Here is a 16,521-nt window from a genome sequence, read left to right as displayed (position 1 = left end):
TTGCAGGCTTCTCATCATGCATGCGTTTTCTCCAAAGAAAAGGAACGGAAGAGACAAGAATTGTTGAAAACAGGCCTTGGTCAAATTTATATTATTTGATATTCGTTCATTAAGAACACCAGATTAGGCCAAGTCTATTTTTCTGAGTCAAGACATAATGTTTACGATCAAGCCATCAAAAGCCCAGTGATGTTGAATAATTAAATGAATAATCTTATGATTTTCTAATATTCTCCCTCAGTCATTTTTTGAAATTAAGGCAACAAGAAATCATGGAATTCTCTTCTCTTCTTTTCTTTCTTTTTTTTTTTTACATTAGTTTTATCTATATTCAATTCGGACTTTCAATCCCAAATATATTGGAATTGCGAACAGCTAATATAAAATTAATTGATGGTCAAAAAAGAATTATTAAGAAAGCAGCCGAAGGAATTGGTCCATCTGTACTTGGTCTAAATTATTATATACTTGATTATATCGGTATTCTGATATTAAAAAAATTATGATTAAAAAAAATGTCGAAGAGTTTTCGATTCACACTTTTCACGCTCATTTTCATTCCACTTTCCATTTCGTCTCTGGCTAAGCTTGCACGTGATGTGATTATCAATATTAACTGTATATATATATTTATCTAATACCAATTTCTGCAAGTTTGTCTTTAAACAATTATTATATTAATTCCCACAACTGTTGCTTTTCCATATGGACTTGTTGTTAGTCGTGAAACGCACAGGATTGGCAAAGGTTATCTGCAATTTTATAGGCCCTGGCTTTTGTTTTCTGTGAGCCATCATTTTACACGTTTAGCTGGAAATTTAGATATAACCAGCAAACACCCATTGGACAAGTTTAACAATCCAATAGCTTTGCTTTTGGTTTTGATTCTCTCATTGGTTTACTACAGAAAAACAAAAAAAGAAGAAGAAGAAGAAGAAGAAAATGGAATGTTTAGACATGAACGTGTTGCCAGAGAGCTGTGTTGCTGTGATTCTGTCCCTCACATCTCCCGCAGATGCTTGCAAATCTTCGTTGGTGTCATCCACTTTTCAATCAGCGTCTGAATCTGATTCGGTTTGGGAGAGGTTCTTGCCATCTGATTGTGGGGAAATTGTCTCCAAGGCTAGTCACACCCTTGAATTTTCGTCAAAGAAAGAGCTTTATCTCCTCCTCTGCAATCCTATCCTTGTAGCTGATGGCAAAATGGTTAGTTACCAATGACCCCTGCTAAACATTTGGAAAACTAGAACTGTTCTCATTTTTAATTCCCTCTTCTTCAGAGCTTCAAATTAGAGAGATCAACTGGAAAAATATCCTATATTTTATCTGCAAGGGAGCTTTCCATAACCTGGAGCAATGATCCAATGTATTGGGTTTGGAAATCCATCCCTGAATCAAGGTCAGTACTTGCCTTGTTGTTAATATTCTTAATAGCAAATTCAGCAGGCAGGTTCTAATACCAAGAAGTTTCTTCTCTTTCCAGATTCCCAGAAGTAGCTGAACTGAAAACTGTCAGCTGGTTGGAAATCCATGGCAAGATCAGATCTAAAACACTTTCTCCAAACACAAGATATGGAGCTTATCTTTTGCTCAAAATCACTGATCGTGCATTTGGGCTTGATTTAATACCATCAGAAATGTCACTAGAAGTTGGTAACGGAGCAAAATTCACCAACACAGCTTACCTGCGTAGCCAAGACAGCAAGAAACAGAGAATGGAGAACCTGTTTTATGGCAACAGGAAACAAATGCTGAAATCAAGGGTGATCGAAGGAGACGACCGTGTCCTGAGCAAAAGAGAAGATGGTTGGATGGAGATTGAGCTCGGAGAATTCTTCAATGGTGAAAGTGATAAAGAGGTGAAGATGAGCTTGATGGAATTTAAGGGTCACCAGCTTAAAGGAGGGCTGATAGTTGAAGGTATCGAGCTAAGACCCAAAAGTTAATCCTGGAAAGCGACAAAGATATTTTTCTATTTAGGTTCTTGTAGGAATGGGAATTCAAAGGGTTTTTTTTTTTTTTTTGCTTTTATTTTCCAATTCTTTTTCTCTCTTTTTGTATATGCCAATGACAAAGATAGTTGGATTGAAGAACAAATGCATGAGCATACAGCTAACGAAGAAGACAATTTTCATATATTTCTCTGATTTTTCAATTTCATTTCTCAAGAAAATTGTTCTCATTTGTTCATGTAGCACGATTTTTCCAACTTTGATGGCATAACCATGTCGACCAATGCCACCAAATGAAGGGAATTTTAAGTTTTATTTATGGAAAGTTGAAATTCGAGCCTAAGAACCTTTAGAATATTATAAAAATAAGGTATGTGGTCTTTCCAAAAAATTACATGTTAGATGGTTTAGAATTGAACTTGTACGTATATATGCGTTATATAATATACTCTTTTCATCCTTTTTTATTTTTTTTATGATATGTCACAAAATGAAATCATTTTTTGATATTATAAATTTATTTTTTATGATTTTACTTTTTTATATTGAAAATTATTGAGCATCTTTAAATATTATAAAAAAAAATTAATTTCAATGAAAATAAAAAAAAGAGAATATTAAATAAACAAATTGTTGCCTATGTCAAAATAAATTTAATTAAAAAAAATAGCGTTGCCACATGGATGGTCAAGATTGTTCTTATCGTAGTCAAAGGGGATCTATCGTATCAATTTTACAAATACAATCTTTATGTTACATGATGTGCTCATATGTTGTCTCCATGTCGTCATGGAAACCAGACCCAATCAAGAATATGTTGTCATGTTAACGCTACATTGACCACGCAATGTTTACTATATACTTCCTGGTTCAATCAAGGCATGGCTGCATGAGGCATTAAATACTAAGCAATATTCATTCAATGTCATCCATTTTCTTCTCTTTTCTTTCCTTTTTCCCTCTCAGTTTTTCATTGGTGTGAACTATAAGCTGTAGGGAAGGGAAAAATGAGCTTGGATCGATTGCCTCAAGATTGTTTTGCACGAATTCTATCACTCACATCTCCCATTGATGCATGTCGAATCTCAGTACTCTCTTCCACAATTCGGGTTGCAGCTGATTCGGACAATGTATGGGAGAAATTTCTGTCATCAGATTATCAGGACGTCCTCTCCAGATTACTGAATCCACTGGTTTACTCATCCAAGGAGTTATTCCTCAGGTTATGTAACCCACATCTAATTGATGGAGGCCATAAAGTAAGCAAATTTTCAATAAGTTGAGGTTCGTGAATTTTGAAATTATTGCATAATCAAGTTGGATAATTTCATATATTCGATAATTAGATATTCATTGTCATCCCCGTTCTTGCTATACTGATGTTAATTAAGAATTTTAATAATGTAGGATATTTTCATAAATAAAATTTACGTGACATATGTAATCCTAGTTAATCGAAAGTAGCAAACAATATTATAGAATAAGGTATTTTGTGAATTTATTGCTATTAATTAATATAAAAATCTCTTTATTAAGACTCTATTTTATATATATATATATATTTGTTAGAGAAAAAATTGCAAATAAATAATAAAAATCATCTAATTTGCATTAGATGGTATATAATAGCATCATTTACTAAGAAAAGTTACATACACAATTGGGAAAAAAAAAAGTCTAAGACAGGATTTCAGAAGGGTGACTATGTGTATTCATACCGTTAATGGATCAATTGCTCCTAGAGCTAAAACTTTGATCTGAAAAAAGGGCGTATGCAAATAGTAACCTTTCTCATCTCATAAATTAATATTTAATAAAATAAATTTAATTCAAAAACAATTTCGTGGGGCTATTTTTGGGTGCACAGGAGGTGGATCAAATATGAATTCCTTCGTATGAAAATTCATATTTGTTCCACTCCTTGTGGATGCACAGGATGGCCCTGGAAAACTGCTCCATGCCAATACATCAAGTCAAAGGAGATATGACACTGAATGTCATGGTTTCAAGACTTGGATGGCAGTTGATGAAATTTGTTTATAGTCAATTATTGTGGACAATTTTCCTTCTTTTTTTCTCCATTTATGATTGTTTAGATCAACATATTCCAAGGTGATCTCCTGTACTCAACAAAGGCATGGGGCTTAATGTGACTTTGTTGCAGGCAATATTCTCTATCGAAGTGCTTCCTTCCTTTGTTTTTTATTTTATTTTATTTTTTATTCCATTCTTGTCAACTACATAAGAGTTGAAATCAATGATCATGGTGCTAATCTTATCAGTTTCCCATTAACAAACTTTTTCATTAGAGAAATCATCAGGTAAAAAATGTTATGTGCTGAGTGCAAAGGAGTTGAAAATTACATGGGCAGAGAATCCTCTCTTCTGGACCTGGAAATCTTTCCCAGCATCAAGGTCTCACTCACATTTTCCCATCTTGGTTCTCTAGAAATCAAAGTTCCATTACATAGCACAGAGAATCTAAGTTGTTTTTTCGTTTTCTTATTCTCAGATTTTTTGAAGTTGCTGAACTTCGAACCATCTCGTGGTTGGAAATCCAAGGCAGAATCCAAAATCGGATGCTGTCTCCGGACATTGTCTACGAGGCTCATCTGATTGTGAAGTTTGTTGATCATGCATATGGACTAGACATTTTACCATCCAAGGTTCGGTTGAAGTTGGAGATGTAAAATCAGAAGGGACAGTTTGTTTACGCCAACATGAAACTAAGAAACAATGTCTGAAGACTACCTGGTTTTCAAATCAGATTGAAGCTTCGAGATCAATAGTTTTTAGAGGAACAGAAGAAAGGGTTCCTTGCAAGCGTGAAGATGGGTGGATTGAGATTGAATTGGGAAAGTTTTATAACCATGGATCAGGTATTGCAGAAGTAAAGATGTGTCTAAAAGAGGTGGCAGGAACGCACCTGAAAGCAGGACTCGTTTTTGAGGGGATTGAGCTTAGGCCAGAACAATTCTCAATGTAGACACAAGCTCCAATTTTAATGGTTGGTTTTCAATAAATTTTTTTTAGCCAAAGTTTATGAAATTTGTTTATAAAATTTGATATTGATTTTATGAGATGTTGATTTCACGTGTCTTGGTGATCTTGGTTTGTTTTTCGTTCAGATCCTGTCTAGGGTGGGTTCTTGTGTTTTGACTAGACCCTGGTCTTTTTGTGTTTATGGAGGTTGTATTTGCTACTGATTATCTCCACCCTTCTTTAGTGGAGAATTTTCATAGCATTTTGTACTCCTCTCGTGTTAATTCAATGTGCTTTGCTTTAAAAAAAAAAGAAACATATTCCAAGCTTAGCTTGTACTCAACAAAGGCAGGGGGCTGAATATCTTGTTGATATCGTTAACAGCAAATTCAGCAGGCAGCTTCTAATACCAAAAAATTTCTTCTATTTCCGGAATCCCAGAGGTAGCTGAACTCGAAACTGTGAGCTGGTTGGAAATCCATGGCAAGATCAGAACTAAAACACTGTCTCCAAACTCAAGATATGGAGCTTACCTTTTTCTGAAAATCACTGACCCGTGCATTTGGGCTTGATTTACTACCATCAGACATATCAGCAGAAGTTGGCAATGGAACAAACTCACCAACACAGCTTACCTGCGTAGCCAAGACAGCAACAAACAGAAAATGGAGAATTTGTTTTATGTAAACCGGAAACAAATGCTGAGAAATCAAGGGTGATTAAAGGAGAGAACGGGTCTTTAGCAAAGAGAAGATGGCTGGAGCCTGGAGGGAGATTGAGGTCGGAGAATTCTTCAATGGTGAAGGTGATGAAGAGGTGAAGATGAGTTCGATGGTAGTTAATTAGGGGTCACCAGCTTAAAGGACTGCTGATAGTTGAAGGTATCGAAGTAAGGGCTAAAAGTTAGTCCTGGAAGGCGACCAAGATACTTTTCTATTATCTTCCTGTGGGAATGGGAACATGTTTTTCATTCTTCTTCTCTGATAGATATAATCACAAAAGAATATTCGGATAGAATTAAAGGGTTTTTTTGCTTTTTCTTTTCCAATTCTTATTCTCTCCTTTTGTTTTTTTTGTTTTTGATTAAATCAATACTTTACTAATGCTTCAAAAGTATACAATTTTGATGGAGTTAGAGGAAACAGAGCAATCATCAGCCTATTTTACAAAACTCCAAACATACAGGGCTAATCATCTAACATGAATATAGCACCCGACCCTTATAAGCACCAGATAGCGCCCAGGTAAACTTAACCCATGTCATTACATTTGCATCCATCAATACCCATCCAACTACATCCACGCTACAAATATATATATATATATATATATATTAAAAAGTGATTGATATTATTTATTCAATCAAAACGCTAGTATGCCATAAAAAGTCTTGAACCATGATGGTAGAAGACTCTTATTGACATAATAAACCTAGCTTTGAGAGACATTGTCCTGTACATTTATTACAAGGAAGACAAGGCTTCTCAGAATACCAGTGGCAGCACCTTCAACAGAAAAATAAAAGCCCGTATACAAAAACTTATGGGCTTAAAACGGCATGAGAACCGTGTCACTTAAATGAATCACCTGTTTTGCAATGGAAGTTCACACCATCTATAGCAAATTAGAAACTTAGAACCTTGCTTTTGATATTGGATTATTGTTTCTGAGTTAATGCTCTTTAGTCCTTTTCTTGATTTGTTATTTCTATGGATTCATATGGGATCAGTATCCCCTTTGGTGGGATTTACTGACTAATATACGATGACTTGTGGAATACCGATCTAATTACAGCTTGAATATCACATGCCTTCTTTCTTTAAAATGTCATGAGAAACCGAAGGCAAAAAGAAGCCTGTGCAAGAATTTACCCAAACTTACACTCTACAGATAATTTATTGTGATCCAGCTTTGCTAAGCATTCAACAATGATTTGCCTTTCTCCTCCCTATATATAGCCTCTAATATTTCTCAACATAATAACTCAGCTGCTTTAGCTTAATTGCGGTCACCTTGCTAACCTCGCCAACCAATCCACACATTTTCAAAACATCATAACTAAAATTCTTCTTCAATTCTTTGCTAACAATAAGCCCTTTTTCGTATAAGCTCATTATATTTCTTCAATTCTGTGCATCAAGAAGCCAACAAATAGGAACCCAAATCAAGTTGCTCTGTGCATCAAGAAGCCAACAAATAAGAACTCAAATCAAGTTGCTAATGTGCTTTTAGTAATTGAGTAGGATAAAACTTAAAAAAATATATTATATCATATCATACTCAGTTCCATATTTGATCAAAATAAAATAACTACTTATCAAATCAACTTGACAATTTTTAAAAAACTAGTTTTCTATCTCATACTTTTGTTCCTATTTATCAAATTACCAAAATGAGAATAGATACCATAAGCACATGAATTGTAATGCATAGTAACAACTCCTTTTATCCTAATTTTGAAACCTACACAAACAAAATTCTCAATTATCTCATAATTTCTTGTGGTCGATAACCTCGAATCAAGCACAAGGCAATTTTTTTTTTAATTTTCTATTTGCTTCTTTTCACCATCATTACATTAGTTATTCATTCTTTTTATACTAATGTGACGGTTGATTTGGATGGCAATGACGATTTCAACACAATTGGGACAGCTTTGGAGAGCATTATTAGCAATACTTAATTTTCATATACTATTCTTGTGAAAAAAGGTGTATGTAGAGAAAATATATATATATATTTTGACAAATAAAATATGATGATTTTAGTTGAAGGAATTAGCAAAACAATACTCAATTGGCCACTACTACTTCCATACTGATCCCAACAGTGTAGTGAATTTTAGAGTAAAAATTTCATTCGTGATACTGAGTGGTTTCTAACATTTGACATCTCTTTATTCTAGGTCTTATTGGTTAGAATCCAATTTCATAAGTAATGAGACAAACTTGTTAATAGTCAATAATTCTGTCATATATTGTGTTTGCCACACATTATTTTTAGTTCAAGGCAAATATAGTTTATTTGTATTAAATGGGAGGGATTGGTTATTGATCTTATAGTATATAGTATCAGTACCATATTCTGAATTGTTAGATTTATAATATTCTAATTAGTTTGATATTTTTCTTTAGCAATTATGGATTTATCAAAAAAAAAATTATAGGATAGAAATGAAAAATTGATAATGAATAAGAGAAATTATTGTTATTCATAAGAAACCAATTGATACCAATTCCATCAATAAGTAACAAAGTTGTTCACCAAATTGTAGAATAATGGTGAACTTGGCAATATAATAGAAAGGGCACATAAAGGGGCAAGGAATTTCTATTCAAAAAATATATGAATATGCTCTTTATTATTAGCTCACCATTTTGGTCAAAAATATGTTATTACTGATTACTAATACTATAGTAAATATTTACCTTTTTCACATGCATATTTAAAAGATTAGCACATTTTTTTACTTTTTTTTTTTAATTTTTGAAGTAAATGCATTTTTATTGGATGATGTTGAAATCTAATCACCATAATAAATTTGACTTAAAAATATACATTTGTATACTTAAAAATATTTTCACTAACACCTTTATATACTTTTTATGATATTTTTATAAATTTGATTGCATTGTATGAATTTGTGATTAAAACCCAAAATTATAATTAAATATAATTTGTTGAATACAAGATAAGTTTGGAATAGGTTAATACAAACTATTCTAATAAAAAAAAAGGAAAATTGGCCACAATAGTTGAATATAAACAAATGTCCATCAATAGTCATCCAAGTCTAAAACCCTTAATGTCTTTTTCCGTATCCAACCTAACTGTGTTAGGTATTATATACATTTTTATTCTGTGCTATACCAAATTGATAATTCTAATCCTATGGGATTGAAATCTTATTATTCTTAAACAAATGAAAGCTTATAAACTTGGATTGAAATCTTGGAGTAATGAGTAATTTATTAAGTGAATTATCCTTTAACAAATGAAAACTTATACTTCATAATTACATAATGTGATACAGCTAGAAAAACACAGAATATATTATTCATAGTATGTATTATGTATATGGCTTATACTAATATGATGGAAAAAGACTTTTTTTTTTTCATTTTAAAACAACAAGGCATTTCATTATAATATAGGGCATTTCATTATTATTATTATTAGTTTTGCGATATAGGAACGAATTAAAAGCACATTGCATGTTGAATGTATAATTAATTAATTAATTGTATTGTATTTTAACAACGCTTTATATTGAATTAATATACGAATCATGTCATAGGAGTTTTTGACTTTGAAATAAAAAATGGTATTTAGATTTTAAGATGTATGCTAATTTTTTAATTGCGAATTTAGCTAATGCATGTATATTGGACATGCATAAATGATGGTAAAAGTGAATGAATTTCATCACAATCAAATTGATCAAGTTGATTAAATTTTTAATTAAAACCCGATGGGTAAAGGGTGATTAGCCAACGATAACCAGTCGTAATCACGTCGTGTTGAAGAAAGGGCCAACTTGAAAAATTAATGTGAAAAGAACAAAAACAAAAGGGGACGGGGTTGGATGGAAATTTAACAGGAAGTTCATAGTGGGGGTTTACTGAAGAGGGAACAATGTAGGCAAAGACCCAGGAACTGGGGTGGCACCACTCCCAACCAATGCTTTTTGGTGCTCAACGCGGTGTTCATTCAAGCAAAGGACCAAATTTAGTCAAAGTCTTAAGCCCAGAACCCATTTCCATCCAAGCCATACACTTGTCTTCATCGTACCCCTCTTCCATCTTCCTTGAATCCTTTGTAATACTGCTGGTAGCCACTATAAGCAGGGGTTCCCATGTCCGCATGAAAATCAGACAGTGCAGTGCCAAGTGCAGAGTGCATCCTAACCTCTAGTAAGTGTATCCGAGTGAGCAGAAAAACAAGATACATGGCTATGGGTGGGAACAAGCAGAAGAAATCCTTCTCTTGCTTCAGTCTCTTCAAAGGTAAGAAGGGTGGTACTCGTAGAGATCAGGATCATTATACTCCAAAAAAGGTGTATGCAAGTGAAGACGATAACACAGATGGGGTGGTTGCTGACCCTAGTATTGATACGAAAGCTTCTGCTTTCATTGCCAAATTCCATATTGCTAGTCTGGTCTCAGAAGCAATTCATCCCAGCACGCAGGCTGAATATACGTACCACCCCTCATATGAAGGCCACTAAGAGAGTTATTCTTTCTATTCAAGTTTCTATGCATGATTATTTCCTGTAAGCACCCTGTTTTTTACTTCCTATACTAATGTTAATATTAATTCTAATAGGGCTTGTAATAAAAATCAAATATTATAACTGTGAATTTTGTTTTTGCTCTTTCTTACTTGGGATTGCTTTGCTTCATTAACAACAAAGAAAAAGAATCATTCTTTTTTAATTCATTGTATTGAGGTTGTGATTATTTGCAATAAGAAACTAAAGAACTCTGGAATCATTACAATTAATGGCAACGTTTTTATTTTTGGCTCAATGATTTTATTGAACAATTATTAAATCAACCATTAAAAGATTAATATTTTTCCTGAGAAACTAACTAATACCAATTCCATCATTCCCAACATTTAAATCATGCTATGTAATTTTCATTAATCCCATGACCAGAATTAAATCATTCAATCATTTACAACCTAACGATGATTGATGACTAATCAAGAGTTATCAATATTATATATATATTATGAGATTATAATCAGTAGAAACTTCAATTACAATTAAACAATTTTCATATAGATCACATATTATATTTGTGAAAAAAAATATAAATAAACTAATATAAACTTATATAATGGGCTTTCTTTTTCTATCCGGAACTAGCCCAAAAAATATTCAGCTTCTTGGATCCATGAACTGGCCTAAAGACATATTGGGCTTGCTAATCCAATCCATAACTGTCGGTACAATTGTAAATAAAACAAAGGACTCGGGTAAAATGGAAAACCAAAAACGAATCGGTTAACCAAAATTGAACCCTAACCCTAGATCTTCCCATCGTCCCCTTTAAAAACCCAGACTCCTCTTTTCGTATCGCCTCCGTTCTTTCCCTTCACTCTCAATTTCTATCTCCCTGTTCAATCTTCATTATTAGTTTTTGCAAATTTTGTTAAAAATGATTCCTTTACTTTGATTAATCGTTCTTGCTTTCTGTTTTCGCATTTTATTTTCCTTGAAAAATCTCTTTTTGTCGATGATGATAAATGTTTTATCCCAGCTCATTATGAGACCTTCAAAAGGTCTGGGAATTGACTCTTAATCCAACATTTATCTGAGCCTTAATCTGAATTTTGTACTTATTTTTTAATTACTTTTACGTTGTTTCCCTAATTTTTTTTATAAAATTTTCAAATATTTTGATCTGAGCCTGAATCTGAAATTTGTAGGAATTTTTGTACTTATTGTCAATTATTTATGCTGGTTTTCCTATTTTTAAATTTGGATTTTTGGGTTTTATAATTAAATGTTCCCGATGATGGTTAAAATTATATAACCATGCTAATGCTGATAATCCAATGATTAAATCATTAATTTATACATTCTGAGGGAACTAATCCTTTTCCATAAAATCTCTCAAATTTTTGTGCTAAAAAAAATTCACAATCAATTTATGAAGAATAAAATTAATGGGTTTTTTTGTTGGTTGAACTTTTAATTTTTCAAAAAAAAAAAGGCAATGTGACCAATAACAATTGTGAAAATCTGGGTTTTTGTCCCTTTTTAATTTTTTGAAAAATCAATCTTAATGATATAATTATTTGGGTGATTAATCCATCAACTTTGGATTATGGGATCAAGCAAAAATTGAGGGTTAAATGATATGATAACGTGATGGGTTGAACTTGGTTATGCACTACCAAAAATTTGGACTTTAGCTACATAAAAGAGGGTGTAGCATATATTATTATATGGAAGAAATTTTAAAAATTATTGTTATTTAAAGTTTCGATTATGTTTTTATATTTTAAATAGTATAATTAATGTATGAAATCTTCATAAAAAATTAAAATATTATAATTCAAAAATTCAAAAATTATTTAAAAAATTTAATCAGAGAATCATTATTTTTTTGTAGTGAATAGTTTGAACTTTTGATTGAGGTTGAATAGTGGCTTTTTGAGCTTGGTTGGACTTGCATATTGGGCCTTAAGATGGCTTGTCCAATTTATTATTGCTTGGAATGAAGCATTCCATTTTGAGAAAATATTTTCAGTCCAAAAAAAAGAGGTTAACATTTTGGGTAACACAAGAACCATGGGATTAAAACTCTTGTAAGTACACATTGAGGGGAAAAGGAATTATCCTAATTGGTGTTTTGCATGTGATTGTGAGCTGGAAATTCATGGCCCCCTACCTTCCTTTTAGTTAAAGCAAATTGCATACTCCCACTTACCCAAGGTTTTGCCTTCAAAGGAAATTTCAATGGCTTGTCAGTTTGTCATGTGTCATTCAATCCTTCCCCTGTTTTGGGCACTATGAGCCATACTTGTTAAGAAAGTTTGTCGTCCTTTTTGTAGAAATAGAAATCTTTGAAAGCAACATTTTCCATCTTCATTTATGGTATTAATAAAATATTTTATATTATTCAATCTATTTACGTAGAATTAATATATCGTATAATCAAATTTAAATAATAAAATATAATCATCACGAGTTCGGATAATATTCGTATAATATTCATTATTTGAATTCAATTCAAATTCGAATATTTTGCATTTGTTAATATTTTTATATGTGAGGGATGGGTAAAGATTCTTTGTTCACGTGGACGAGCAAGGGTTCATAGTCATCAATCAGCCAAAAGAACAAAAGGAAAGGTTGAGCAACAAAACAGGGGCTGTCCCCATCCCTGTGGGGGTGGCGAGTGGCGACCATTTTCGTGCTTTGGTTAGCTCATCATTGCAACTGGAAAGGTGGAATGAAGAACCAACGGTGGCATCTGGGGTGAACATCATCTAGCGTCCTCCACCCTGCACCATTTTAACGTCTGGCTCTTTTGCTTTTGGGGGGTTTGGACCATTTGATGATGAATTGATGACCTACACCCCTTAATCATGGTCCCAACTTTGATTCTGAGCCGTTCGATCAACTCTGGTGAATAAACTTGTTCAAGCCGCAAATGATTTTATGACAACTTGTTAGAACAAATTTGATTGAGAAGATAGTGTTAGAGAGATAGGGTTTGACATGGGAATAATCAAATATTCAATTCTATTTGTTTATCATTTTGAGCTTGTGACTTCCAACCACTAGCTTGGATTCAATATATAATCCAAAAATTAGCCATCACTTTAGAATTAAAACCTTTTCTTCGTTACCATCTAGGCGTTTGACCCAAATGATAATTGCATATAACGTTTTTATTTAAAAAAAATTAAATTTTCAAACTCTTTTTTTTCAAAATAATACTTACAAAATCCAAAATTAGCCATCAATTTAGAATTAAAACCCCGTATTTATTGGCATATATTTTTTTATTTAAAAAATCAAATTTCTGAACCCTTTTTCTTCAAAGTAATACTTTTTCGTTTATTTTGATTCATCTTTTCCCTTTAAAATATATGAAAGTGATATACATTTATTTTTTATATTATAAACTTACTTTTCATATAAAAATACTGAAATTTGAATATAAAGAAGTTAGATTGCTTGGATATTTTGGATAAAGGAAACAAAAAAAAAACCCTTGGCAACTTTTAAAAATTGGTGCATATTAAATAATCATGGTGATAGAATTTAAGATCATAAATATTTCCACCATTATTAATTTATTACAACTACAAAACAAAAGATAATTAATTAAAGTTGCAGATCATCCAAGTTCTTCCACTCCGCCACCTGAAACCTCACCACAACAAGCCACGTGGCTAATTATTGTTTTTGCTTTCCACCGTTTTCTTACAACCTTAAACTAATGTCTCTTCGTACTTTTGCTTACATGTTTACAGAAACCAAAAGCCTCCCCCATGTGTCAAGCAAAGCACAAGCTCGAGCTCTGACAAAATGTCTAACCAAACCTTAAACGGCATGTCGTCGTCGTCGTCATCGTCGTGGGGAGTAAGGAGTCTCAGCGAGATATCGGAGAAGGACACGGTTCATCTCAGCGTCGATCTCGTGTCGGCTGCGAGACGAAACATTGGGTTCTTAAGGAGTGTTAATGAGTGTCATTGGCTTCACCAAAGAGCAACGATGGTTGAAGCAATAAGGAGGTCAGTTTTTTTTTGTTTCCTTTTTTGAAGAGAAGTAATCTGATCGGAGGTTTGAGGTTGGATGAGATGGGAATTCTTTTTTACTCTTTGTAGGTATGAGGAGGTGTGGATGCCGTTGATTTCTGATCTGACAGTGGTGGGGTCAACGCCTCCTATGGTTTTGCCACCTTTTGATGTTGAGTGGGTTTGGTTTTGTCACACCTTGAATCCTGTAAGTGTTACAACTATGCAATGCTTTTGACTGTTAATTCTGTTTGGTTGATGGGAGAGTGAGAAAATGACAGAAGTTAGAAAGGAAAAGAAAGATTGAAAAGGCTAATCTTTCTTCTGGGTTACTACTGTGAATTCTGTTTGGTTGAAAGGAAAGCATGGGAAATGACTAAGGAAAAGATACTTGTAGTCTTTTCGATTATTCAGACTTGAAAGACTTAAAAGGCTAATCTTTTCTCTGGGTCTTCTCTTTCTTTTTTTTGTTTTTTCTTCTACAGGTTGCTTACAGGAAATACTGTGAGTCAAGGTTCTCAAAACTAATTGGAAAACCAGCAATCTTCAATGAAGAAAATGGAGAGTATGCATTGATGAGATGCAGAGAAATCTGGGTTCAAAGGCATGAATCTGAGCCTTTTGAGAATGAAGTGGAATCAGATTCCCAAGACCGACCAGGGATAAATCAAGATCTTTTCAATCAAGTTAAAAAGCACAAGTTTTTGTACTCAAAATTTTCAGAACCATACTTCTGTGAGCTAGTGTATTTGATAGCAGCAAGACAAAGATACAGAGGATTTCTGTACATGATGCAAAGGTTTGGAGATGGGTGCCTTAGATTTGTTCCTGCTTTGGATATTTTCCTGATGCTGCTGACTCATCAGGTAGATTTCTTTAACCATTATGATAATATACTTTTTCTTAGATTCTTTCTATTGGTTCTTTTATGATGATTAAGCTTTAAGGTTTCTGTCATTCTCTTATCTTTCAATTGTAATTGCTGTAGGTCGGCTTCATTTGTTTTGTGTAATGAAAAAGTATTAAGAGGTTTAGGAATTAGGTAAAGTGTGGGATTTGTCGTTCCAATCAGCCATTAAGATGTAAAAGGAGTTCCTTCTTTCTTTTGTCATTTCTTTTTGTGTTTTTTCTTTTTGTTGTCACATATTTCATTATTTTTTTATGAACCAGAGCTACCCAACAGTGTATGTAGAGGATTTGAAGGACAAGTGGGATATGGGCAAGGTAGTGGGGTTATGGGAGACTGTAAAAGAAAAAGAGGTAGAAGAATCCAAGAACCTATGGGAGAGAACCTTTGATCAGCCTTATGAGAAAGCTGGAGGTGGGCTAGCAGTGGAATTGGATAAGGTTAAGGCCAAGCCACCAATCTATTGGGAGGTTTCAGACGTAGATGTTAACACTAAATACAAGTCTATGATACCAAGGTTCCTACTTGAGGTAATTTTAGCATCCTTATACCTTATTTAATAACTTTTTCCCCCTTCATTGTTTCTCTCTTTAAAAATTCTTTGATACTCAAGGACCATGAGGTCCACAGCTTGAAAACATAAAGTTGGTACAAGCACCAATTGAAGACATATGCTTAATTAAAAGAAAAAACAAGAGAATAATTTTTTAAGTTCTGTTTAGTTGACACCTTTGCTATATACTTTCTACTTTTGCTGCTCTTGTAGATAGACTATGGAGAAGAATTATCTTTAAGTTGATGTTGTCTCTATGTTATGTGAGATTAATCAATTATGGTAGGTGATTTAGTGGTGAAGTAAATCACATGCAAACTTCCTTTTGCTAACCCCACTAATCAACTAACCAAAGAAGAAAAGGAGGGCAGACATGGATTTGCTTGAATGCCAACATGATTGTAGAATCATTTTAAGTATCTTGAGTGAAGTGATTTTGTTTTTTGTTTTCTTAAAGGAGGCTTATAATAATGAGATCCACTTAATTTGAACATACTTAAATTTCATTCTCAGTTTGTGTTGTGTCATAACGTTACAGGTATGTGTTTTTGTGAGGCTCAATGCTCGGACGAAGGTGAGCAATGGAGACACAAAACACAAGTTTCTGCGTCTCCGGATAGTAAGATGTCACAGGGAGCTCAAGCTTGATGAATTAATCTCCAACTTTTCGTATGATTCATGGCGGAAAGCCTGGCTTCTCTACTGTGAGTTTGGAACTAGAGGACTTATGGTTGAGCTTCGTGGCCGCCGTGGTCGCTGCTTCAAAGGAAGCAAATCGCTGGACTCGATGCCATTTTATTGGAATGATTTACTAAGGGCACCCTCTATTACTTTGTCAAGAGAAGTCGATCAAGTGAGGATTGTTG

The 16,521-nt window shown here is 33.4% G+C and overlaps 3 protein-coding genes, 2 non-coding genes and 1 pseudogene across 5 annotated transcripts in view; all 6 read left to right on the top strand.

The window, feature by feature from the left end:
* The first annotated feature begins 738 nt into the window (after nt 1–738).
* LOC110415106 (F-box protein PP2-B15-like) lies at nt 739–2,236 on the top strand. The gene is made up of 3 exons (XM_021426605.2): nt 739–1,206; nt 1,281–1,399; nt 1,484–2,236. The coding sequence occupies exons 1-3, from the start codon at nt 943–945 to the stop codon at nt 1,944–1,946; spliced, it is 846 nt and encodes a 281-aa protein (XP_021282280.1). The 5' UTR covers nt 739–942; the 3' UTR covers nt 1,947–2,236.
* A 723-nt stretch (nt 2,237–2,959) lies between these two features.
* On the top strand, nt 2,960–5,507 carry LOC110415107 (F-box protein PP2-B15-like). Its single transcript, XM_021426606.1, is given in 5 exon segments — nt 2,960–3,209; nt 4,247–4,367; nt 4,465–4,619; nt 4,622–4,959; nt 5,376–5,507. Coding segments are annotated over 4 exon segments (843 nt in total). The 3' UTR covers nt 4,939–4,959; nt 5,376–5,507.
* Nucleotides 5,136–5,841, top strand: LOC110415664 (F-box protein PP2-B13 pseudogene; annotated as a pseudogene).
* A 5,327-nt stretch (nt 5,842–11,168) lies between these two features.
* On the top strand, nt 11,169–11,266 carry LOC149527319 (small nucleolar RNA snoR69Y). Its single transcript, XR_016351181.1, has one exon. It is a non-coding gene; the product is annotated as a small nucleolar RNA snoR69Y (small nucleolar RNA).
* A 182-nt stretch (nt 11,267–11,448) lies between these two features.
* On the top strand, nt 11,449–11,535 carry LOC149527318 (small nucleolar RNA snoR53Y). The gene has a single exon (XR_016351201.1). It is a non-coding gene; the product is annotated as a small nucleolar RNA snoR53Y (small nucleolar RNA).
* A 1,294-nt stretch (nt 11,536–12,829) lies between these two features.
* Nucleotides 12,830–16,521, top strand: part of LOC110415663 (enolase (DUF1399)) — a 3,833-nt gene continuing 141 nt past the window's right edge. The window contains exons 1-6 of the mRNA XM_021427358.2: nt 12,830–13,077; nt 13,932–14,192; nt 14,286–14,403; nt 14,681–15,061; nt 15,366–15,632; nt 16,194–16,517. Coding sequence (XP_021283033.1) covers nt 13,987–14,192; nt 14,286–14,403; nt 14,681–15,061; nt 15,366–15,632; nt 16,194–16,517 — 1,296 coding nt within the window. The 5' untranslated portion in view covers nt 12,830–13,077; nt 13,932–13,986. The remainder of the gene's footprint in view (nt 13,078–13,931; nt 14,193–14,285; nt 14,404–14,680; nt 15,062–15,365; nt 15,633–16,193; nt 16,518–16,521) is intronic.

This window comes from Theobroma umbraticum, unplaced genomic scaffold (genome assembly GCF_002168275.2).
Source record: "Theobroma umbraticum cultivar Fairchild unplaced genomic scaffold, ASM216827v3 scaffold_147.0, whole genome shotgun sequence".
NCBI classification, from domain to species: Eukaryota; Viridiplantae; Streptophyta; class Magnoliopsida; order Malvales; family Malvaceae; genus Theobroma; species Theobroma umbraticum.
The sequence above is the reverse complement of the archived record's forward strand: the minus strand, read 5'-3'. Positions and strand labels throughout refer to the sequence as shown.

Coding starts and splice junctions, on each gene's coding strand:
- LOC110415106 (XM_021426605.2), top strand. CDS start 943: ATGGAATGTTTAGACATGAACGTGTTGCCAGAGAGCTGTGTTGCTGTG. Junction 1,207..1,280: donor TTGTAGCTGATGGCAAAATG/GTTAGTTACCAA, acceptor CCTCTTCTTCAG/AGCTTCAAATTAGAGAGATC. Junction 1,400..1,483: donor AAATCCATCCCTGAATCAAG/GTCAGTACTTGC, acceptor TTCTCTTTCCAG/ATTCCCAGAAGTAGCTGAAC.